The sequence below is a fragment of the Podarcis filfolensis genome, assembly GCF_964270895.1.
Source record: "Podarcis filfolensis genome assembly, chromosome: 8".
NCBI lineage: Eukaryota > Metazoa > Chordata > Lepidosauria > Squamata > Lacertidae > Podarcis > Podarcis filfolensis.
Window position 1 is genome coordinate 36,395,193 of NC_139611.1, and position 25,074 is coordinate 36,420,266.

At 42.7% G+C, this 25,074-nt stretch overlaps 1 protein-coding gene across 2 annotated transcripts in view; it reads right to left on the reverse strand.

Annotated features, from left to right (window-relative positions):
- The window catches only part of CDH13 (cadherin 13), a 665,580-nt gene that overhangs the window by 455,338 nt on the left and 185,168 nt on the right, over nucleotides 1–25,074 (reverse strand). For both annotated transcript variants that reach the window (XM_083626042.1, XM_083626043.1), the window contains exon 2: nucleotides 16,433–16,544. In XM_083626042.1, coding sequence (XP_083482168.1) covers nucleotides 16,433–16,544 — 112 coding nt within the window. The remainder of the gene's footprint in view (nucleotides 1–16,432; nucleotides 16,545–25,074) is intronic.

Below are 25,074 nucleotides of genomic sequence, written 5' to 3' on the forward strand. Positions count from 1 at the left end.
GGTATACTGGACCGAGGCCGTTTAGGGCTTTAAAGGTCAGCACCAACACTTTGAATTGTGCTCAGAAACGTACTGGGAGCCAATGCCGATCTCTCTGCAGGTTCTGCTAGTGGGTCATGCCCATCAGCCTCAAGCTCAGTGGTCTCCTGATTTCCAGCAGGTGCAGAATCTGCCCATGGTCTTAGCTCCTTAAGCTGAGGACTCTGCAGCCGCCGGCTCAGAATTTTGAATGCTGCTGGACTCTGGGACCCTGACTGCTTTGTGATGTGTTTGTGTCTTTACAATCAAGCATTATATAAATTTTATGACTTAAATAATAGTTCATGTCTATTCATCTGTCCTGGTTGTGTCACTGCTGCTTATTACATGGTAGTGGAGGGACAAGGCAGCAGTGAGGTCTGCATGGTTCAGATGCACTTGCAGAGCTAATTGGTGCTCCTGCCGGTGCATTCTCCCCACACAGACCTCTCCACCACCTCACCCCTCAACTTCCCAATGTGATTGCCTGGAGGTAGGTGAGCACTGCAGCCTCACCATGCTACCCCCTACTGTGGCTATGTTATACTTCCACTGTTTGAGTGGAATACCAGTTCCTAGAAATCACAAGTGGGGAGAGTGCTGTTGCACTCAAGTCCTGCTTGCAGGCTTCCCAGGGACAACTGACTAACCACTTTGGAAACAGAATGTTTGACTAAATGAGCCTTTGGCATGATCCAGCATGGTTCTAGTTAAGTTCCTGTGCATTTTATTAGTATTCTATATTAATTAGTTGCTTTCTTTGCCACAGGAACTCAAAGTGACTGACAATAAACAAATGTATGCATACACCAAAAGGAGCATTTTTTTAAAAAAACACCTATTGTATTGTATTCCATTATGTAGCATGTACATATATCAAGTACCCCAATGACTGCTCACTTGACTGTTGTCTTTATTTCTTATGAGTAAAAGTATCTCCAGAGGAGATGGCTGTATATCTATGCATTTCTTATGCATTCACAGCTGAGCTTCTGAAGAGTCTAAAATTGTGCCATATAATGTGGCGTCTCAAACTAATTTAAACTCAGAATAGACCCATTGAAATTAATGAAGCTATGTCTGCCACACTCTAACAGGTCAACTTTGAGTGGGACTAGCAATGTACACAGCCCCATACATTTATATCTAACATGCCAAAAAGAGGGGCTTTGCATAGCTGCAGTGTTGAAAGATCCAGGACTGACAAAAGAAATGACTTATTTAAACACGGCGTAGTTTTGCTTTCAGAAGTGTGATGTTAGCCAAAAACTTGGATGGCTTTGAAAGACTGGACCAATCCATTGGGAATAAGGCCATCAGTGACAATCAACTATCCACTGCATGACAACCTTTCAGATATTCAGAAGCAGCTATCTTGTCTTCCCTTCTCTTCTCTGGGCTAAAAATAACCATCTCTTTCTAGGATTCCTCACAGGACTCAGTTTCCAGAACCACACCAACCTAGATGTTCTCCTATGGACATGTAACAGTTTGCCAATGTCCTCCTTAAAATGTGGCATCAAGAACTCAACACAGTATTCAAAATATGGCTTAACTACTGCAGAATAGAATGGCTAGTTCTTGTGATCCGGACACTGTCATGAATGGTGAGACACCCTAGTCTTGTCCTTCAAAGGGGCATCAAAAAGCATCCTTGTTACCTGATAAATGAGAAGAGGATACTGATAAGGTCATTAAAAAAAAAGTTTTTTTAACCTAACTGTGCTAGTCAATTTGAGTTATATCCGAAAATATTACCTAACTGAAATTTTGATTAATATTGGATGTGCCAACTGGGCATAGGAAATAAAGGGTGGGGGAAAGAGTTTGGCTTTTGCCCCTTCTTTCACTAAGAGTTTCTTCTGAAAACATAATTAATGTAAGGTTTTCTCATTGCACCGAGCAACTGACATACCTCCTAATTGTGAGCAGTTGGCCATTGATTTAGGCTATTAGATGAACAGCTGTCTGGCATCACCCAACCAAAGCTGAGACATATTTCAAAAAAGTGTGATTTGTAAACTAGGCTGGTCCCTGGCATGGCTCCAGGAACAGATCTAATCTCAAATCGAGCTCAGTTGCCGCAGTTCAATCACCTCCATTCACAACCAAGAGGTTAATGGAGCATGTTGTCTTCATCACATCACCTTTATTTATGTGCAAGTTACATTGGAAAGGCGTGTTTGGCATTAAAAAAAGAAAACAGTAACAGATGATGCTGACACACTTGCTTTATATTTTGATTCCCCCAACCTCTGAACAATTATGAAACCTGATGAGAAAATGAAAAACCTTTCCTTTTTATTTATGCTAGCGCTCTCTCATTTGGGAGCAACTGATGCTGCAAAAATTCTTTGCATCCACTATTTCCATGAATGTGCCTTGAGTAAATGATGCTTGACAAAACAATTTTATGCCAAAAGATGTCAGGAAGTCAAACTTTGCAGTTTGTATTACCACCCCCACTCCTGTCCAGGATCTCTGTTCTAAAGTTCTTGGGCTCACAGTGGTATAATTTGCTCCTCCCCCTCAAAAAAAAAGTCACTGAGGTTCACCAATCAGACATGGTGAGCAGCATGAATTATTCACTGTATCCTATAAGATGTGCACCGCGATAAGCAACATGTTCAAGTACCTATATATACACTAGGGCTGTGCATCTTATTCTGCTGAATCTCAAACTGAATTGGGCCAATTCAAGTCAACCTTGACTAGTAGGATGGAAGGCAGAGGAGGTCAACAGTAGATGGAACCAGAGTCAAGGACAGGCAAAAACCACTTATTTCTAGCTTTGCCCCCATCCTCTTTGCAAAGTTCTACAATGGCAATGCTGAGATTAAGGAGGAGGAAACTCTCAATGGGTTGTAAGTAAGAAGGCCAGCAAAACTGATGGTCTTGGTTCAGTGACACCAGTTTTTCAAAGTCTGATAATCATTTACATCTCCAGCACCCCCTGCCAGTCTCCTGCCTCTTATCATCCCCTAGGTAATTCATTGCCTCCCAGGAGGCAGTACTGCTCACCTTGGAAACCACAGCACTAGGTTCAAAGATAGCCAATAAGAGGGGAGCAAACAAGCAACATAAATTATATGTTTATAAATTCATTTCTAACATAATTGTATCTCTGCATTTCTCATACTAATGTGCAGCCTGGAACTTCACTATCCACCAGACAGACAGTCACTGCCATTCAACAAAAGCCATTCTCATGTAGAAGACAGTAAGATTAGAAAATGTGTGTCACATCAAATGGGTGGAAAGCTATCAAACTTTCCTAGCTTTATGAAAGTGCTGCTGTAACCAGTGGCAGACTTTGGGCTTTAAAATTTCAGCAGCCCCTAGTGCAATGCCAAACTCTGTTGCCCACCCACACCTCTCACTTTCTGTTCTAAGTCATGATTGCAGTGTCTGTCCCCTTTGGCTCCCTCTTGACTTGGTGCCCAGTGCAGGCAAAGCAGTTGCACTCCCCTAAATCTGCCTCTGGTGTAACTTCCCCCAATATCAAATGTGGTTTGACACATGAATGTTAGCTGCAGCTAGGATTTCAATAGCTTGCAATGGAAAACCTTCAAGTTCATAAGTTTATTGTTCTAGCCAAAGGCCATGACAATCTTGTATTAGGCAATGGTATTAATAAAATAATACAGAACATACATTCATAATATAAAAATCCATAATATAAAAAACTTTGCCAAGTTCCTGAGCTTTAAAACACAGTTTCCCTTGTGCTTCTCTGACAGCTCCAATTCTAATATTTTTTCACCTTTTAAAAATCCAATTTGTCAACATTCAAGATGTAAGAGAGAGAAGTTACCAGAGACACAAACAAACTCTTTATTATGATTATTAATCTAGATTTTCAAGATAACCTACAAAAGAGAACAAATATAAAACCGATCAAAAACACCAGAAACAAAAGCAATTATGGGTTGACTGGGTTGCCCAAAGAGCCACGTTTTAGACATTTTCCAAATAAACAATAAAAAAAATGCCCAGGATTTTAATTGATTTTATATGTAGTTTGTTTTTGTTTTTCTTTTTTACTTTTACTGTTGCTACATCAACAAACTCAAATCCAGCTTGATTTCATATTAAATCTCTGAATCACCACAACAATTTATACAGACATCTTCTGATTACTGAAGGGGCCCAGACCCCTAAAAAACATATTTGGAGGACCGAAATTGCCTCGGCCCCTAGGAGTCAGTGCCTATGTTGTGAAATATGGATGTCTTGATTTATATTGGTGTGTCACCATTTCTTTCTCTTCTTTTAGTTTGTTTGCTTTGTATGATATAATGCTCTGTTACTGCACTTTTGAGTTGTTAATAATGTTAATAAATGCATTTTCTAAAGTGGTTTGCCACATGCAAAACACGCGAGACAAACAGACACCCAAGACTCTCTTGAATATGTGGGGACTCTAGCATAGGTGGAGCTCATTCTGTGGATTTTCTTTTTTTAAATCCTGGCAGCAGAAATAATGAAATGCAAATATTAGCGTCTCCGCCTGGCTCCCACTTGGACTCAGCCCTGGCACTGTAGTTCAGCCACCAATTAATTCCCTCACACACCGTTCAGCATAATAGCCTTGCTCTGATCTGAAATGTCTTTTAAAAGTTAAAATTAAAAGTATATGCATAAAGATCAAAGCCTCTTTCAGAATTCATTTCCCCCCTCAGGCCCTATTAAAAAGCTGACACGGATGGCTGGAAAGAGGCAACTGTTTTGGCCACCTGGCAGCTCTCAACTGTGCTCTTTGCAAGCTTTGATCATGTTTAAAAAGAAGAAGAAGAAGAAGAAGCATCACAAATTGTGCAATGCGGTGATGGGCTCAGAAAGACATGCTGTGAAGATGTTTGCAAGCACAAACCTCTCCTATATGCAATGGGGTTTCAAATTCATACCCCCTACACACACGTCTTTTACATCCTTTAATGAAGGGTGGTTTAAAGTGCACAAAATGCACACAAGGGCAGGGATGCAAAAGAAATTCAGCTTGGTTCACAATACAGTGTGGACCAACATAATCCACACTCTCTGAAATATTACCTGAAGTCCTATCAGTGTTGGCATTCTGACATCTCCTGATGACATCCTTGCTTAGGCACACATTCCCCAGAACACCACTTCAGACTTCATTGTTTTAACTGTTTTTAAAACTGTTGTAATTGCCTTTCTTTTAATGGCTCATTTCATTGTATATTTTAATTAAGGATGTTTTAGTTCCCAATGGAATTGTTATTCTGTATTTTAATTATGTATTGATTTGCTAGTTGTAAACCACATATTTAAGTGTGTATAAATTAATATACTGACATATAAGCGGTGTATAAATTAATAAAGACCAACTGAATAAGAGCTGTCCTTTGAAACTCACACTTCTGAGAGTGGTGCAATGCAACACTGTTCATCATTCACACCATACATTTAAAGCACTGTGATAGCACTTTAAACAGTCATGGCTTCCCCCACAAAAAACCTAGGAGCTCTAATTTGTTAAGAGCTGTTGGGAGACTCTTATAGTGACTTACAAACAATCAAAGCAAGACAGTCCCTACCAACAGGCTTACAGTCCAAGCAAACAAGCCAAGCAAGAGAAAAGGGGCAGGGAGGGAAGAGGAAAATCAAAATCAAAACTCCATAGTTGTCTCTATAATGATCAGTTGGCACAGTTCAGGGACAGGAGGTCCCTGATGAAGCTAGGCTTCCAGCAAAGCTGATTAAATAAGCCCTGTTTCCTACATCTCACACGGAGGCAGTCTAATGGAATGGATGTCCCCTGGTAACAGTTAGCACAATCTCATGCAGTAACAAAAACATGATCTCCTACAAAAAATCCAGGTTGTGCCTTTTTACAGGACACTTGGCGCCAGGGGTGCTGACTTTGGCCCCAGGTTATGGGTGCTCAATGGCGCCTGTGATGTAACGTGGTGTTATGATGTCCTGTTGCGTTAGGTTTCTACCAGAAGTCGCATTTGGAGGCCTGGTAGAACTTCCGACGTGGTCTGGGAGGTACTGTCAGAGCCTTGCATTGTGGGTGCTAATCACCCCCAATTTTTTTTGGGGGGGGGGTGCCCTGGCACCCAGAGTTCCCTAGACCTGGTGCCTATGCTTGGCATGTATGGAAGTGAGCTCTGCTTCCCAGCTCTCCCACTGCTGGAACAGCTGCCCACAGAGTCACAATTCTCCAAAGTAGTTTAACAATCAAGCTCTATTGACATGGAACTCTGGGAGTTGCTGCTGTGTGAGGGGAACAGTACCCCTAAGAAACTATAGCGCTCATATTTATTTTGGAGGAAGCCATAACTGTTTCCTCATAGTTCTTTAAATGTATGGTGTGGATGTGGCCATTCTCCAACCAAATAAGATTTCACAAAATATGTATACATTCATGAAAATATTATGCATTACATTAGGGAAAACACAAAGAATGTGTTGGAAGAAACATGCAGTAAAATGGTATGAAATTGTGCGTGAAAGCCTGGCCTAGAAGAGCTGAATTCAAATCACTCCCCCCCCCCGCCCCAAGATATTAAATCCTACCTGCCTGCCCCCCCCCCCCCCGCCAATCTATGGCATGTTATGAGAACATCAAAAGAATCCAGGGAATCATTGTATTCAAAACACTGGGAAGAAGTGCTTTGAATACAAACTGCTCTCTTTGGAAAGAAAAAAAGAATGCTCCTTTCTTAAAAAAATGAGCATTTTTTCTTTTCCCTTGTGCAGCATTTCCCAAGCATCCCTGTCAGGGCAGGAGGAGGAGGAGGAGGAGGAGGAGGAGGAGGAGGAGGAGGAGGAGGAGAACTTGATATCCCGCCTTTCACTCCCCTTCAGGAGTCTCAAAGTGGCTAACAATCTCCTTTCCCTTCCTCCCCCACAATAAACACTCTGTGAGGTGAGTGAGGCTGAGAGATTTCACAAAAGTGTGACTAGCCCAAGGTCACCCAGCAGCTGCATGTGGAGGAGCAGGGAAGCAAACCCAGTTCACCAGATTATGAGTCCACCGTTCTTAACCACTACACCATCCTGGCAGGTGGAGGGCAGATGGACATGGCTTAGCTGAAATAAAAGATTCTGAAAAGTCATTTGCATATAAAAGAGGCAGTGATGGCCTCCATCTCCTGTGGCTTTAAAGGAGGATTTGACAGATTCATGGAGGAAAAAAGACTATCAATTGCTTCTAACCATGATGACTATGCTCTGTCTCCAGGGTCAGAGGCAGCAATGGTTTTGAGTACCAATTGCTGGAAACTGCAAAAGTGCTCTTTTGCTCAGACTCTGTTTGCAGGTTTCCTACAAGCATCTGGTTGGCCATCTTGAGAACAGGATGCTGGAGTAGATGGTCCACTGGACTGATGCAGCAGGCTCATCTTATGTTCTTATGAAATGGCCTGGAGAGCCAAATGGGGAGGACTGGCAGGTCAAATATGGGCTGTGGGCCAGAGGTTTCCAACCCCTGGTCTAGCACAATGCTGTCTGCTGTGCCCAACCAGATGTAGGACAGCCACATTCCCAATGAAGAGGAAATGTCCCACCAAAAAGGGAGTCACACATTTGTGTAACACTTGCATAAGCTAATTTATATGCATAGATACAAATTTCAAAATAACCTGAGGGGCTTTGCTTGCCTTCATCATAACTTGCTCTAAATTTCCATGGGAACAACAGGAATATGCCTTATACAGAGTCAGACTATCTGGGTGATTATTGACTGGCTTTGGATCGCCAGGGTTTCAGGCAGGGAGTCTCTTCCAGCCCTATCTAGAGATACTGGGGACTGAACCTGTGACCTTCCACATGCAAAGCAAATGTTGTTACCACTGAGCTATGGCTCTTCTGGCTTTAAAAGGACCAAGATGCACAGCTAGGAGCAGAGTACCATCCAGCTCAGGTGACAGTCCTTAAGTGAAGCAAGGGGTAGAGAAGCTGTGGATGGAGAACCTTCAGACTGTAGCTCACTACAGCTCCCCTCATCACTCACCACTGGCTATGTTGGTTGGGAATGATGGAGGCTGGAGTCCTACCACATCTGGAGGGTCACAGATGTTCCCCAATGCTGCATTTCCAAAGCTGACCTTTAGGAATGTCGGAAAGAGGTTGAAAGCAGGTGCTGTGTGCACAGAAGGAATGAGTTATGCCTTTCTCTTATGTATGTTTTTCATGCACTAATAGGAAAGCATTAGGGAATATGCTTTTGTATTCCGGCGTGTTGTGTTGTGTTTACAAAATCTGCACCCCCTACGATGAGTTGCTCTAGTACTGGATGCTCTTCAGAGGACCCTGCTGTTAGGCTCAACAAAAGTGCAACTTTCATCAAAGAACGCAGCAGAGACACCTTAAAGCACCCGTGATTAATCAGTTAATAAATCCCACACAGTGGAAGTAAATTAAGCTAACAGCACCAGGGCAAAATGAATGGGGTTGGGAAGGAAATTCTTCATTAAAATCCAGCAGACGCAAGAACCTGCCGATGGACAGACAACCACCCACCCCGATCTGAAGGATTGCACACCCAGAAAATGCAATCCATCACGTAAGTGACAGAAGAGGTCAGCCATTAATTAACATCCAAATTAAAGCTTTTCAAGTAAGGGTCACAACTGCCTTTGTTTTGACATTTAAATCATTGGCAATGCTCTTCCTGGCTTTGCATTCACAGCACGCCATCCCAATGCTTTTTGTTAATTGCCTTCATTTTTCATGTATACCATTTCATTTATTGTCATTTTTTTTAAAAAGGACCCCCCCCCCGCAAAAGCCACAACTCGTGTATGTTAAAAAGTAAAACATGATTAATGCAACATGATTATTTTTATGCATGTAGCAGGGTTGCTTGGTGATGTTCTATCATCTCCGCATGAAGAACGACTGCCACTGCTAGAAATTTGCTGACCCAGGTGGTTACTGAAGCTAAAGAGCTATGTGCAGCCAGGAGCATCATGATGATGGAGTCAATGGAAATTTCCAATAGGTGGCATCTAGTGAGAGAACAGGGTCAATTACCTTTTGAAAACCTTTAATATGAACAATGAGCAGCATCTTGTGTGGGTGGAAATCCACAACTTAGGGGCTGCCACAGAAAATTCCTTTCCCCTCTGAACTTCTGAGAGAGGTGGAACTTCCAAGAGTGTCCCTTCTGCTGAGCTTAAGACTCGTGAGTGTCTGTAGTCTGCTGTACACTGCCTTGTTACTTTATACAAGTTGGTGGTATATATATCTTTTTATGAATAAGGTGAGCAGGATGCAAACGCCATAATTCTGCAGTAAACTAGATGAAGAAAGGTGTCATTTGCCACATAAATATGTCAGCAGTGGCTAAATATCTAGAGGATGGCTTCAAAGATTATAGCAATGAAACATTTACCAGTGTCTCTGGGACCCAAGAAGATATAAGATGAAGTCATGCTGATTTCCTTAGAAACACTGGAAGCTGGGGGGTGGGGCAGAACATTTTAGCTATCTTTTCGTAGGTTAGTCAAAAGCTAAAGTGAAGGGGGAAGAAAGAGAGAGGAAAGCAACAATGAGAAATTAGGTGCACCAACAGAAATGTTTCTACTGCTGCTACCCTGAGTTTGCCTGCTGTGTTCCATTTTTACTTGTCATCTGAAATTCTCTTGAGCTCAGGCATTTTTTTTTGCTTTTGGGGGGCGGTGGATGAAACATGCTCAGAAACTTCAGTAGAAAATTGTGTTCTTGTTTCAAGTTGACCTGAGTCATTTATTGTGTCTCTGTGTTTGCATAATAACACACACACACACACACACACACACACACACACTTACTTACTCAAATCAACTCAAACCAAGAAGACAATTTTTCACACTCAGAACCAGAGGTTGAGGGCCCACATGTTCCGAATTCCCCACACTTATGAGGAATCATGCAAAGGATCAGGATGCAAGCATTCATTCTGTTAAAATATTTTAAAGATTGTTATCGTTGTTATCATAACAGTCCTGCTCATAATACAAAGATGATCTGCTTCTGAAGTCATTGTTAGAAAGACTATAGCAGCATTGAGGTGTATGTATAAGCAAGAAGATATCATGCCCAGAGGAAGGGCAAGATATAAATTCTGTAAACCAAACAATCTGTAAGTCTTGAGGCAGAGCAGGGGAAGGCATAACTGAGTCTTGGAGAAGCCTCTTTTCCTACCAGGGTCTGGTTCTTGTTCCAATCCTAGTATGCATCAGGAAAAGACACTTTTCTAGGGCTGGAGTACAGTGGTACCTCGCAAGACGAAATTAATTCGTTATGCGAGTTTTTTCGTCTTCCGAATTTTTCGTCTTGCAAAGCACGGATTCCCATAGGAATGCATTGAGGAAACAAACTTGCAAGACGTTTTCGTCTTGCGAAGCAAGCCCATAGGGAAATTCGTCCTGTGAAGCAACTCAAAAAACGAAAAACTCTTTCGTCTTGCGAGTTTTTCGTCTTACGAGGCATTCGTCTTGTGAGGTACCACTGTACACCACACCACATCCCTTAACAGTCCTGATTTGAGCGGGACATTGCAGAATTACAAAAGCCACCCTGGCTTCTGATTGGATCCTGGAATGTCCCATTTCGGCTCATGCAGCACATGAACTTGCTCCCACTGTAGGCAGTGATAGCCACCAATTTGGAGGGTTTTTAAAGGTGAGACAAATTCATGGAGGAGGTAGTGGCTACCAACAGCTGTCAGCCATAATGGTGAGACTTTTCTTCCATGTTTGGAGGCAGTAATGCTTCTGAATACCAACTGCTGGAAAATCAACTGCTGGAAAACTTTTGTGCTCAGGTCCTGCTTGTAGGTATCCCAGAGGTATCTGGACAGCCATTGTGAGAACAGAATGCTGGACTATTTGGGCCACTGGCTTGATCCAGCACGCTCTCCCTACATTCTCATGATGCTTTCTCCTTCATAGATTAATAGGCAAAACATTCATCTCCCCACCCTGTTTCAAACTTCTTTATTGCACTTTGTTTTATATCTCACTACAAGGCATTTTAAAAGGTTGTTGAATGTGGGAAGCAAACTTTTTTATTGCTTCAGCCTGCATGCAAATAATAAAGAGAGAAAGAGAGAGAGAGGCCTCTTCACTTCTGCCTCTTTCTTTCCCCTCGTAACTTTCATGAATAATGAACACAAGGGCATTTACAACTAAGTAGTAAATACATAAGAAGGAAGTAAAAAAAAAGCCCCGTTCTTAATTACTGACGGAAGCAGTGGCAATGGTATGTGTGGCATGTTTCTGTTTAAATTAAAAATATCAAGGGGATTTGCAGAGCATGGGGAGGGGGAGATAGATGTTCCCCTACAACAAAATATGACTGTTCTTTTCAATCTTCAGCTGAGAATTAAAAGTACTCTGTTTATTGAAGACTACAAAAGCAATCACCGTTAGACTTGCTTTGCATATTTGCTCTATTAATTTACATACTCATGGTGGGCTGCACATGCAGATGCAACGACTAAATTACACTGTTCTTGAGTAATGGCAACATTAAAAAAAGTGCTCAGCCTAGTCAAACAGACAATAAAAAATATTGATGAGTCGGCTGGAAAGCCTCTGGTTTAGGGGCACTTCTTCCGCACTGATCCATCTTGGGGTTTGATTATACCCTCTTGCCCTTATCTCTTATCTCATTCTGCTAAGCAATCCCCTCAAGTAGGACACTGCTATCATCCCACACTGAAAATATGTGGATCGAATTCCCAGAGCGTCAAAGATTTTGAGGAGAGGCTAATATAATTGACCTGTTATTTTCCCAACCTTCCAGCTGCACACATGCCTCTCCTAATTGGGAGAGGAATGGGTGTCCCTAGCTGAGCCCACTAGATGTTGGGACCAAAGGGAATTGGCTGGTCCTGGTAGGGACTCTGGGACATTTGCTATGAAAGACACATCAACCTTGGATCCTGAGGTTGGATCTCCATACCACTGACTTAAGACACATTTAAAGCACATAGATTCTGATCAGCCATGGCATCCCTCCAATAATTATGCAAGCTGTAGTTTATAAAGGGTGATGAGACTTGTTAGGATATTCTCCTTGAAGAGCTTTAATTCCCAAAGTTCCCATTGAAGAGGGATTGGTTGTTAAACCATCATGGGAACTGGAGCTCTGGGAGGGGAACAGGGATCTCCTAACAACTCTCAGCACTCTTAACATACTACAGACCCCAGAATTCTTTGGGGAGGACTCATGACTTTTTAAAGTGGTATCATAGTGCTTTCACGGTGTGGCATGAATGTGGCCTCAGGCAAATCACTCTCTCCAGGTGGCCTCATGCATGCAATGCACCTACTGTACTAATGCAGGGTAGCGGTGGGCTGACTTCACCCAGAGTGTGGCACAGTGGATTGCCTTGATGCCCCTTGTGTCTAATGAGAGTGCAGGGTTTAATCCATCATGACTGAGACCTAGAACTTCTGATCTGATTAAATTGGCTAGAAGTGTAGGGCCAACATTCCACCGAAGTGGAATATGATATATCATACCAATTTGGTGTCTCTGATGAGTAGAACTGCCTAAGTTCTTCACTAAAAATTATTATTATTATTATTATTATTATTATTATTATTATTATTATATCATTATAGTTTTATACATATAATTTTATTATATTTATGTTTTCCCCAAGGGGCAGCTTGCATCAAATATAAAACCACAACAAGATAACAAGCAGCAGCCTTGCTTTGTCTTTCCTTGACTTAATATTAAAAATGGTGTCTTAATTATTATGCCAGTTTCACACCAGTGCCATTTGCTGGTTATCACAGAAGCAGCAATTGGATATGGCTGAAACAGCTTTTCCTTTCTATAGGATCAAACACAGAGAAAAGAAAAAGCCAACAAGACATTTGAATCAGACACCCTCCAACTGCACATCACTTTGAGGTGGCCAATGGCAAAAGGCAAAAAAATGAGGCTGTTTCCTCCTGCTTGATTTGAAACCACTAAGCCCCCTTGGGAACTATGGCCAAAATGCTCATTCAAATTAACAACCAGTCCTCTTTCTCTCCCTCTATCTTTTCCTCCTGCCCCCCTCAGTTTCTGAGGAAATTTTAATTTAACTACTGATAAGATTTCTTACCCACCCTTCACCATAAATATCCCAAGCAGAAACAACATGATATATATTAACCAAAAGAGAAGAGGAAGTTCTACAAGAATACCTTAACTGTCCAAAATCATGGTAAAAAGGTACATCTTCAGTGTATGATGGAAACTCACACTGTAGCATATCCTTGCCTTGTTTTCATAATTTCAAAAGCATGGCAGAACTAAGGGGTCTACATCATTTTTTGAAACATTCCAGTGAATTTATCAACACTTACCTTCGTACCTTCAAGTAGTATTAAATATGGTGGAGTGTACCTTTATTAGCTTGGCATTAAGATTTGCATGATTGGGATGCGGGTGGCGCTGTGGGTTAAACCATAGAGCCTAGGACTTGCCGATCAGAAGGTCGCGGTTCGAATCCCCGCGACGGGGTGAGCTCCCGTTGCTCAGTCCCTGCTCCTGCCAACCTAGCAGTTTGAAAGCACATCAAAGTGCTAGTAGATAAATAGGTATCGCTCCAGCGGGAAGGTAAACGGCGTTTCCGTGCGCTGCTCTGGTTCGCCAGAAGTGGCTTAGCCATGCTGGCCACATGACCTGGAAGCTGTACGCCAGCTCCCTCGGCCAATAAAGCGGGATGAGTGCCACAACCCCAGAGTCGGTCACGACTGGACCTAATGGTCAGGGTCAAGGAAAGGAAGAAAGATTTGCATGACCAAAATTATTCTTGGGAAGTCATATTAAGCCCTAGAGTCTATTGAGCATGGGGTGGGGTGGGGTATTAGAACACAAAGAACTGCCTTATACCAAGTCAGACCATTTGTTCATCTGGCTCATTACTGACTACACTGACCAGAGTTTTTAGGCAGGAGTCTACATGGAGATGCCAGGGATTGTATCTGGGTTCTCTATACAAAGCATGTGCTGTTTCACTGAGCCACAGTCCTTTTGAATGAATGATGTTCAAAAATCAAGCATATGTGCCTTAAAAGGGGGATATGATGTTAGAGCATGTTCTTCTAGAACAACATGTGCACTATCCTTGAAACAAGCACAATAAAACACACGCAGAATCCTTTTACACACACAACCTAGAAGGATCAAATATCCATGAGAGCCTCTTGAACATCAAAACAAGATGTCCAATAGTAATGACGACTAGACAGCTAAAGCTCCCTTTTGCTCAAAGGAAGTGGATACTGCAAATCACTGAGAGTATTTTGACTCACTTTAATTTTTTACAGGGAGAATTATTTGGGAATTCAAGATTCCCTACAATATGCAGATCCAGTATCACTGAGAGCATGCATTGCTGAGATATGTCTATATCACACTAACTGGGAAACATGGAAGAGTTGCATTGTTCCTTCTGTCCAAGGATGGCACATATGAAAAACAGGCAGAGAACAAGTCAGGTCATTCCCCAGCAAACTGCTATGAATGCACAAGGTTTGCTTCACACCCCTTGAGAACGGTGGTCACCAGGCATCTATTTATTTATTACAGTGATTTGTATGCCATTTAATCACACTTGTCTCTAAGCAGTGCACAGGAGACTAAAAAAGCAATTCTAAGAATAGTTAAAAATGAATTAAAACAATAAAAACAGAATTCAATTAAAAGCCTGTTGAAGGATAAAGAAGTGATCAGTAAGTGCCAAAAGTTCAACAGGGAAAGGGCCTTTCTGATTTCAAGTGGCACAATACTGAACACATGACCCTCTGTGGATACAACCCATGCAACCCAGCCATGGGGGACCACTAACAGGGACTTCCTCAAAGACCCTAGTGACCAAGCAGGGATATAATGGATCAGGCAGTCCCTGAGGTTTCCTGGACCCAAGTTATGAAGGGATTTGTTAATTAATATAAGAACCTTGAACCTGGTCTGGTAGGGTGTGGGCATCCAATGCAAGCTTTTCACACTGGAGTTCCATGCTGGTGATAGTCTGTTCCCATCAAAAATCTAGCTGTAGCATTTTGCACCAGCAGGAGTCTCTGGACAACAACAACAACAACATTATTTATACCCTGCCCATCCAGCTGGGTTTCCCCCGTCACTCTGGGCATCTCAAGGGTAGCCCCACACAGCATGCATTGCAGTAATTGAGTCTTTAGCTTAACATGAATTATGGTGACCAGACAATCTCTTTCCAAAAATGGCCATAGCTGGTATAACAGCTGTAGCTGGTAAAAGGCATCCCTAGTCACTGAGGCTACCTGAGCCACCAATATTGGTGCAGGAGCACCCACAAACTCTGTATCTGTTCTTTCAGAGAGAGCGCAATCCTATCTAGCACAGGCAACTGGCCCATCTTCTGCACACTGGAATCACCAACCCGCAGCATCTCCATCTTCTCAGCGTTCAAGCTCAGCTTCCGGGCTTTCATCCACTCCACCCAGGCATTAGGAACCATTAACTTTTGTCACCGCAAAGACAAGTGAAAAAACCTCTTCCAAACCACGTATCAAGAGTCTTATGCAGTTGAGGCTTTCTGCAGTTCCTCTATGAGAAATACCACCAACACTATATTTGGACAACCTTGGCTCAAATCCAAGACATTTGTGGATGCAACACTTCATCCATCGGTCATGAAACCTCCAGAAACATGAATGGTAACACCACTACATGTTCTCCAGTTCCCCCTTAGTACCTTGATCAAACAACTCAAGTGCAGAAAGCACAGTTAAGACTTTATGGACCATTTAGCCTTGTGCTATCTGCTTGCCAAGCACACAAAGCCTCTTCCCATCAGTGCCAGCACTTTAATGCAACACCTGTCTGCTGGAAATGGAATTTGGCCATGCAGTTCATTCATACTCCCAACTGGCAATAGCAGTTGGTCACCAGAGGTTCAAATGCAGAGGATAGGATAATGTCTGGAAAGGTTTGAGTAGCAGATTCTGAGGTTCAACACATAGCAGGAACATCTTGTAGACAAGTTGCAAGACACACACTCAATTGCAACTCAAGGTTCTCCAGCATACTCACTCGTTATCAGCACAAAACCGCCAAATTAATTCAAGAACCAAATAATTCAAGAGAAAGGGTACAGTGATTATTCCCAGTGTCCACATCAATATTCAAGCCAACCATTAATTAATGGACAGGAACTACTCAACACAGAACCATAATACAAAGAAAAGTCTGTATTAATACGGGTTTAGAAAAAGCCTCTCCCGCTTTCAAAATAATAATAATAAAATAAATAGAAGTAATCACACTCCTGTAGGAACAACAGAGGGGAGCCTGTCACAAGGACAATGAATTTTCTGATATATTCCAAAAATGATAGGAACACACAGGCTGTGGTTAATACAATTTGTGTGCGTGTGCAGAAATGACATATGAAAATAAGCTTCCTTACAATTCAGAATCGGCTGGTCCGCCATGAATGCAGACGGGTGTTCAATATGAAAAACCTTTTGTTGGAATCCAGGGATGCATTCTAAATCTTCCGTGAACACATGCAGCAGCACCTGAGAAAACAAAGGGGAAAATGACTTTTCATATCTGCTTGTTCACCGCTCATGCTGGCTTCTGCAAATGATAGCAGGTTTGGATTCAACTTTCCACGAGATTAAAAATGCTCCCTTACATCACACCTTCCCTTTAAGTTTGCTAGTTACTTTAAAATTTTCCCTTTAAGTTTGCTAGTTCTTGCCTTGAGGGTGTACTGTGGAGCTTTCATGCAAACTGTAAGAGGAAGTGACATAAATTCATTTCCCATGCAGTCAATCTAATGCAGTTAACAAAGCACATCAAACAGGTATTTCAGGACACTCATCTTTGGCGTGTGTGTGTGTGTATGTCCTATTGGGTTGCCCATTGATTTCAGTGTTTGAGTGCCAGTAATCTCCCAGGACATGAAAGTTCAGTTTGTGCGGAAGCAGTCTCTGAGAAGCAAGCTGTTAAATGTCTTTGAAATGTTAACATCTGTGGGCACTGGGGGGAAGAAAGGCAATGAGGAGTCCATGGGACTAATTGTACATGGTGCAAATCTGTTAATTAAGGCCCAAAGTAGCCATTATCAGGGACATTATGGGCTGCTACCTACCAACCATGACACCATTGAGCTTACAATTTCCATTCCCACAAGCAGCCACCAATGTTGCAAACGGGGAACAGGGAGTTTAATGATGCTCAATGGTAGAGGACATATTTTGCCTGCAAGAGGTCCCAGGCTCAGCCCCTGGCAGGAGAGGGAAAGATTCTTGTCCAAAACTCTGTATGTTTGAGAGCCACTGCCAATCAGTTGGCATGTTTGATTTATTTATTTTTATTTATTTTGATCCAACATGGCAACCTGAGATAGTTTTAACTGGAGCTCCCATGAGTAAACCCTGGGACCACCAGCATGCAAAGGATGAATAAGATGATGTAAGCAATATCTGTAATATGGAGCAATACTTCAATGGAGACATTGCTTTCCCTGTCAGGCAATTGGGAAGCAAAATATATTGCACTGCACAGCATAGGAAGGATAGGAACATTTTCAACACAGTGGTACTCTTGAATAATGCATCACAGCAAAAACACTAAACACTGAGCCTCTATCATACGGGGTACTTTGGAGAACGACTACTCTAGCCCTGAAGACAACAAAGTTTTCAGCTGGACACAGCTTCATTGTTCAGTCTTTTGGAGGAAGACGAAAACATAGCCTGCAGGAGGCGGGAGGAACACTACTTCCCATCTTCAGCATAAGCCACAATTTACCCAGTTTTGGCTATCATTCAAAAGATGTTTACCTGGAGGAAGACTTGAAATGAAATGTTTGCAGCATGCTGGAAGGTGAATCTGAAGGTGAAAGTTAAGTACAGTTTGTGTCAGTGTTTGTATGAGATCACTGATCTGCCTTGTCACTGTATGAGCGCTTGGCCAAGGAAAGGGAGGAGAAAGGCAAAAAGAAAGGAATTTGTCAAAGTCCACTTCCAAAGTGATTCCTCTGAGTGCAGCTGAAATCTCATAAGGCTTTTTTCCTGGGTAATCTTAAATAAAGAACAAGCTTGTGATGATGGAAAACTAGAGACAAAACAAGCCAAACACATACTGCCCAATATTTTGAAAGGTTCAGTGGAGCACGCACATGGCTCTGAAAAACCATCAGGAAGCCAAGAGCTTGGGCAATGAACCTGTGACTCTCCATATGCTGTTGGACTACAACTCCCATTGTTCTTGACTACTGACCATGCTGTCTGGGACAATGACTGCTGGAGCATCACAGGTTACTCATTCTTGGCCTAGAGGTTTCAGCACCTTAGAGCCGCCCAATCAGCTTGAAAGTGGAGTTTTTAAGCAACTGAGAAGTATTTTTCTATGTGCTATTCAGAGCCAATCAATATGCAAGGAGGTGAGTAATACAGGTGAGGAAGAGCACCGAGGAAGAGTCATTCTACATGCTGGAAAGCTAAGCATTAACACTGAAAACACAAGGTGTTTCAGTTTCAAGAGAATGGTTTGCAAATTCTGTTACGTACAATAGAACTTCAAGGAAAACTGAGATAAGTTACACTGAAAGAACATATTGGAGCACACTAAATCATTTGCCTACATTCACAGAAAATAGATATATCTAGTTGAAAAGCAGCTCACGGAGGTCTGCATTGATCTTTGCAATGCACCACGAATTATTATTATTATTGTATAATTATATAGAACCTTTTAATGAGGGTGAAAGAGGAGAGCGCAAAATATGGTCTGAAGCTCAACATCAAAAAAACTAAGATTATGGCCACTGGTCCCATCACCTCCTGGCAAATAGAAGGGGAAGAAATGGAGGCAGTGAGAGATTTTACTTTCTTGGGCTCCATGATCACTGCAGATGGTGACAGCAGCCAGGTAAAAGACGCCTGCTTTTTGAGAGAAAAGCAATGACAAACCAAGACAGCATATTAAAAAGCAGAGACATCACCTTGCCGACAAAGGTCCGTATAGTAAAAGCTATGGTTTCCCCAGTAGTGATGTATGGAAGTGAGAGCTGGACCATAAAAGAAGGCTGATCGCCGAAGAATTGATGTTTTTGAATTATGGTGCTGGAGGAGACTCTTGAGAGTCCCATGGACTGCAAGAAGATCAAACCTCTCCATTCTGAAGGAAATCAGCCCTGAGTGCTCACTGGAAGGACAGACCCTGAAGCTGAGGCTCCAATACTTTGGCCACATCATGAGAAGAGAAGACTCTCTGGAAAAGACCCTAATGTTGGGAGACTGAGGACACAAGGAGAAGGGGACAACAGAGGACGAGATGGTTGGACAGTGTTCTCAAAGCTACCAACATGAGTTTCACCAAGCTGTGGGAGGCAGTGGAAGACCGGAGTGCCTGGCGTGCTCTGGTCCATGGGGTCACAAAGAGTCGGACACGACTAAATGACTAAAGAACAACAAGTATAATCTTAGAAGGTAGTGTAATCTTAGAAGGATGTGTGGCTGCAAGGAACCATGGTTTTGAGACGGAGTGACTGTCATGAAGGAGCCCTGAACTTCTGAATTTGCCACTACCCTACTGCATACAACCCAATAATTTATTTGGTTGGTGTTGTGGGTGCTTTTTAACACACCTGGCATTTGAACTCCATTCTTCTCACTTAAATGTATCTCAGCCGGTAGCCTGAGAGCTTGACGCCAAGACAAGTTGGCAGAGCTCAGGCAGAGCAGATGGATATATTCCTCATCCTAAATGGTGTGCAACAACTTTGACCTTTTGTTCAAGTGATAAACTAGAACATTGGAAGGAGCCAGGAGTGGGACAGAAAGAACAAGCCATGGTCCACCCTACAGTGTTCAGACAGCAGTAGTTTGTAGATCACCTTATTCTCTGGGTATGAATGGAGAAATTTGATTCAGTTCACATGTAAAGGTGAACTTACAATGCTGTATATGCAATTTCTGAAACAATGCACCAATTGAAACGCTGTAATCACTCAAATTCACGCTTCCCAGAGTTTTGCTATGCAGTTTGCAAGCCCCCTAATTTTTTCCCCCCAAACCCTAAGGTAAAGAACATTAGGTTGTGCATTATAATTTGGGAAATCATTTTGTGTATATTCAAAATTGCATTAAAAATGTGTACATTTGGAGAAATTCAACTACAGTGGTACCTCGGGTTAAGAACTTAATTCATTCTGGAGGTCTGTTCTTAACCTGAAACTGTTCTTAACCTGAGGTACCACTTTAGCTAATGGGGCCTACTGCTGCTGCCGCGCCACTGCTGCACGATTTCTGTTCTCATCCTGAAGCAAAGTTCTTAACCCGAGGTACTATTTCTGGGTTAGCGGAGTCTGTAACCTGAAGCGTCTGTAACCCAAGGTACCACTGTACAATGCTGATGAATCTTCATTGGAATAATTTTTTTTTAAAAAAATTAAATCAACAGCTGATGTGGAAATATGGAGCACTGGACTTAAGTTTGAGAGGGACAGAGAAGCCAAAATTCAGCAGAGCTCTTCTGATGTTCTTACATCTTTATACTTTCAATCACATCAATATTGCTTTTCTCAGTATGTCTTATCAATGGAATCTTGATCTGGAGATGGTAAAGGGACAGGAAACTAAAGCATTTGGAGAGAGCTGAAGTGAAAACCTCTTATCCAAACCTCTCAGCAAAGAAACAGATAGGTGTTATTGGCTTACTGTGGAGATCAAACTAAAGAAATGAGTACCCTGAATGGCTTCAGAAATTATCCTGCAAGGGATGTGTGTGAGATCATCTTACTGACCCAAAGTGCCCTGCTTTCTCCTGGGAATAATTACAAGATGCTGGCCCAGCCCTCTTGCAAAACGAGATCATTCTAGCCGCACAATTCCCATCACATTCTTCTCTCCTAGATGTTTGGCAAGGTGCCAAATTCACCTGCACCCAGAAGGTTTTTAATTAATTATCTTTTAAAAGCACAGGCCTGCTTCTGCGTTCCTTACCCACATACACCATGAAAAATTCCTTTATTGAAATTAAATGGCTGTCTTGTCTGCTAAAGGTCCTTGCTTTGAAAAATTCACAGTCCCCAGAACAGAATAAATACAAACTGAGAAAAGAACCTACCATGCAAACATTGAAGGGGGTAAGGACACATACTCTGTTTAACCTACAACATTCATTTCATTAACAAAGTACAGCTGAGGGTGTTAACAACACCCCTGCTGCAAACAGTTTATCGATCAGAGGAAAAGTCTCATGCCTCCAACACTGGATAGCACCCAGTCTGAGCCTCTTCAAAATTTATCCAAGTTGGAGACCATCTCTATGTCTTGAAATAGAGACATGCTTTCTCCCTCTCCCATAACACGAGAACTCATGGGCATCCAACGAAGCTGAATGCTAGATCCAGGACAGATATTAAAAAGTACTTCTTCACACAGCACACAAGTAAATGATGGAACTCACTCCCATAGGAGGCAATAAGGATCACCAATATGGATGGCTTTAAAAGAGGATTGAAGAAATACATGGAGGACAAAGCTATCAATCACTATGCTCTGCTTCCATGGTCGGAGGCAGTAATGCTTCTGAATACCAGTTGCTAGGAAAATACAGGAGTGCTCAAATCTTGCTTGCAGGTTTCTCACAGGCAGATGGTTGGCTACTGTGAGAATAGGATGCTGGACTTCATAGAATCATAGACTTGTGGACCCAAAGGGTCATTTAGTCCTGTGAGGAGAACCTGAGCTTACAGGGTTAAACAGCTCAGAGTGTACGCCCTGCCTACAATCTGGGAGGGGGGAGATTCGTCATTTCCGAGAGTCTCCAGCCTTTGTTCTTTCTCTCTACTTTCGCTTTTGAGGAGAGAGGACGTGTTTTCATGATGCTGTTCACTGTGATAGATAATGGATAGTCTGCTGTAAATAAAAACTGCTTTTAGCTGCTAAGATCCTGAGTGGACTTTATTTAAGCACACTGAAGAAAGTGCTTGAGTTTACAGCTTTCTCTTGCCGCTGCTTAATCTCTGCGTTTGCTCAGAGCCTTTGGAATGTGGCCTTTGAAGTCCGGAGGCCTAGCAGAACTGCGCAGCTGAAGCGGGCTGGACGCCAAGGCTTATCTGAGCAATAAACATTCTTCAAGTCCAACCCCTGGAATGCAGGGGTCTCAACACACAATTTCCCCATCCAGTTTGAAACCATACCAGACACTGTTTAGCTCTGCAAATGTGCTAGCCATTTTACTGCTGCACCAGCTCTTCTTAAGCTTTTAAGTGAAGAAACAATTCGCCATAACTCGCAACTGTTGATCTAATGGTGGCAAAAATTCAGGAAGTGAAACTTGCTTCTATCACAGGCTAGTCATGCTGCACAACATGCTGCACTTGTTGAACTTCTTCTGATCCTGCAAGTATTAAGTAGGAACAGAGTTTTGCTCAAAAAAGCTAGCAATTCCCGTCCATCAAAAAATCAGTTTATGGACTCATTTCTCCTCCTCTCTTTTCTTTCTTTATTCCTTTCTTTCCCCCTCCAGAGGCATTCCAGAGAGTTTCTTAACAGCAGGGAGATAGCCTCTGAAACAAGCTGCTGCACAGAACATAAAATTAATTTCCAACTAGCTGGTCTCAATGTCATCAAAATAGATTGGGCAATTTCAGGTTTAGAAATCATTTTCTCAACTTGTTCCACTGTAACTCTTCTCCATTATTTATCACCTTCAGGGGCATTAGATCATAAAGCCATAAGCTCCAGACTGCTAATTTCATTTCGAAAGCTGAAAGTGTCTCAGCACATCCGGGTGGCAATTAGATGGCCGCCCATAACTTAAGCACCAGTTCAGCCCTCAAAATCATCTTAAGCGGGGCTCCAGTGGTGAACCCAGCCATCTGCCACGATGAATTTTTGGCCAGGGTTATTAATGCAACACAGGGCTCATTGTGCGAAGAAACTGTTCAAAAAAGCCAAACACCTGAGCACAGTCAATGGAGAAAGTTATGTAACTTTCTGTCCTCAATGCCAGGAATGTAGAAAACGCCATATGCTAAGATAGGTCATTGGCCCAGCTAACCAACCAGTAGTGTCTTGTTGCCCATTGGGACTCACGATGCAGAAAGCAGAGAGGCCAAAAGTAGGTGGAGCCAGGAAGCCAATGATAGGCAGTGCAAACTAATTCTAGCTTTGTCCCCATCATCCTTCCTGTTGAGTTTTCCAAAGGCAACATTAAGAAGGAGGAAGCTGACCAGCAGTGCCTGACCCCCGATTGGTTGTATGTAAGAAGTTAGGCCTGTGGGGACTTGCTGAGGGTGAACTGGAGCTTGGTGGGACAGTGCCCCATTCACCTAAATGGAACAGCCTCCACTGTAGACAAACATTGTCTTCTCCATGGTTGGGGACCCTGTTGAAGCCTGAGGGCTACACTGCTGTACAGTCATATCTTGGGTTGTGAACGTGATCTGTGCAGAAGGCACGTTTGCAACCCACAGCATTCGCAGCCTGAAGCACTGCGTCTGCACATGCACATGACATCATTTGGCACTTCTGTGTATGGCTGAAACTCGGAAGTAACCCATTCCGGTACTTCTGGGTTCAGCGCAGCCCGCAACCCGAAAACGCACAACCTGCAGCATTCATAACCCAAGGTATGATTGTATGTCCTGGTCACACAAGGAGGGCAAATGGCCAGCAGTTTTAATTCTTTACTGACAAAGCATGAACTTCCTGAGGTGCACTAAGCATGCACACACATGCTTCTGGTGGCTTGGTACTGTAGCTGGTGTCCCTCCCTGGGCTTGCACTCTGAGGTAGACAGCTGGAGTAATGGTGGAATCATTCCCACACACAAATTTAAGTACCTTTGTCTGACTGTGAGAGTGCAAGCAACTTGCGACTTCTGTAACGCGGAAGTTGTTGCTGTGCCTTCCTCTTCAAGGCTCTTCTGGTCCTGGGGGACAGTGTGGGAGAGGATGGAGGGGATTCTGCCAGCTCTCTCCCTTCAGGCACCATCTCCCCCTCCACTTCTGCCATGCCGTGTCTTTCCTTCCCTGTCTCCAATTGCTCACACCCCTCCCTATCCTCCAGTTCTGGTTCCTGCCACATGGGAGTCACAAAACCCCATAAATTGCTACCCACTTCCCATGGATCCACCTCTGGCCCTGGTACCTCTTCCACCCACTCCTCAGAGCTCTGCCAGTCCCTGACATCATCTCAGCAGCCTTCTGGGGCCACATTCAAGTGGTGGTCAAGTCCAGATGCAAAACTGGACAATGAACATGAGTTTTACTTTGCAGTTTCTTCACACTCACACATCCTTCCCTGTCATGGAAATAGATGGATTCGTCCCTCCTCCCCCACATGATTGGCAACCCCCAGGAGGCATGCTCAGAAGTCATAGATCTGCTTTGCTGCAACTGCTGTCCCACCTGCCCACATTATTTATGCCAGTTTTGATGGACAGCTGTTGAGTGATAAAACATCAAAGGTCTGGCCATGGCAGCCTACAAAAGCTGCAGTGATCATATTTTACCAGTCAACAGTTCCATGCAATGCTGTGTGTGCATTGAGTTGTGGTGGGCTGTTGGATTTGTGTGCATAGAATTTAATCCTCTTCCACATTTCCTTTCTTTTTTAAAGAGAGAGAGAGAGAGAGAGAGAGAGGAAAAAGACACCCAACAACCCAGTGATAATTCATGAAACTTCTCTTCATAACCTCTACGGTGTTGCTTCCACATCAGATAGTGAATTGAAGTCATTTTTGTGAGAAATGCTATTAAGATTTGGCAGCAAGATCCTTCTGAGATGACAAATATCCCTTTAAAGGGCCTTTCCTTTCCTTTTTACAGCCAGGCTCTGTCCTAAGAGTGAAAGTCACACTTGGAACACTGAAAGGTGGGTTATGAAAATGCAAATTATAGGAACTTTATTGGCTCATATGAATTCCAAGCTCTCTTCCCACTAAAAAGGTATGGCAGCAATAGGCTTCCATTAACTGGAATTGGAACATGACAATCTCTTTAGACGAGCCATATAGCGCCAGGGAAAATTTTATAAGAAAAAGGACTCATAAAAGAAATGATGTGTTTATTATAATCTTGTTTTA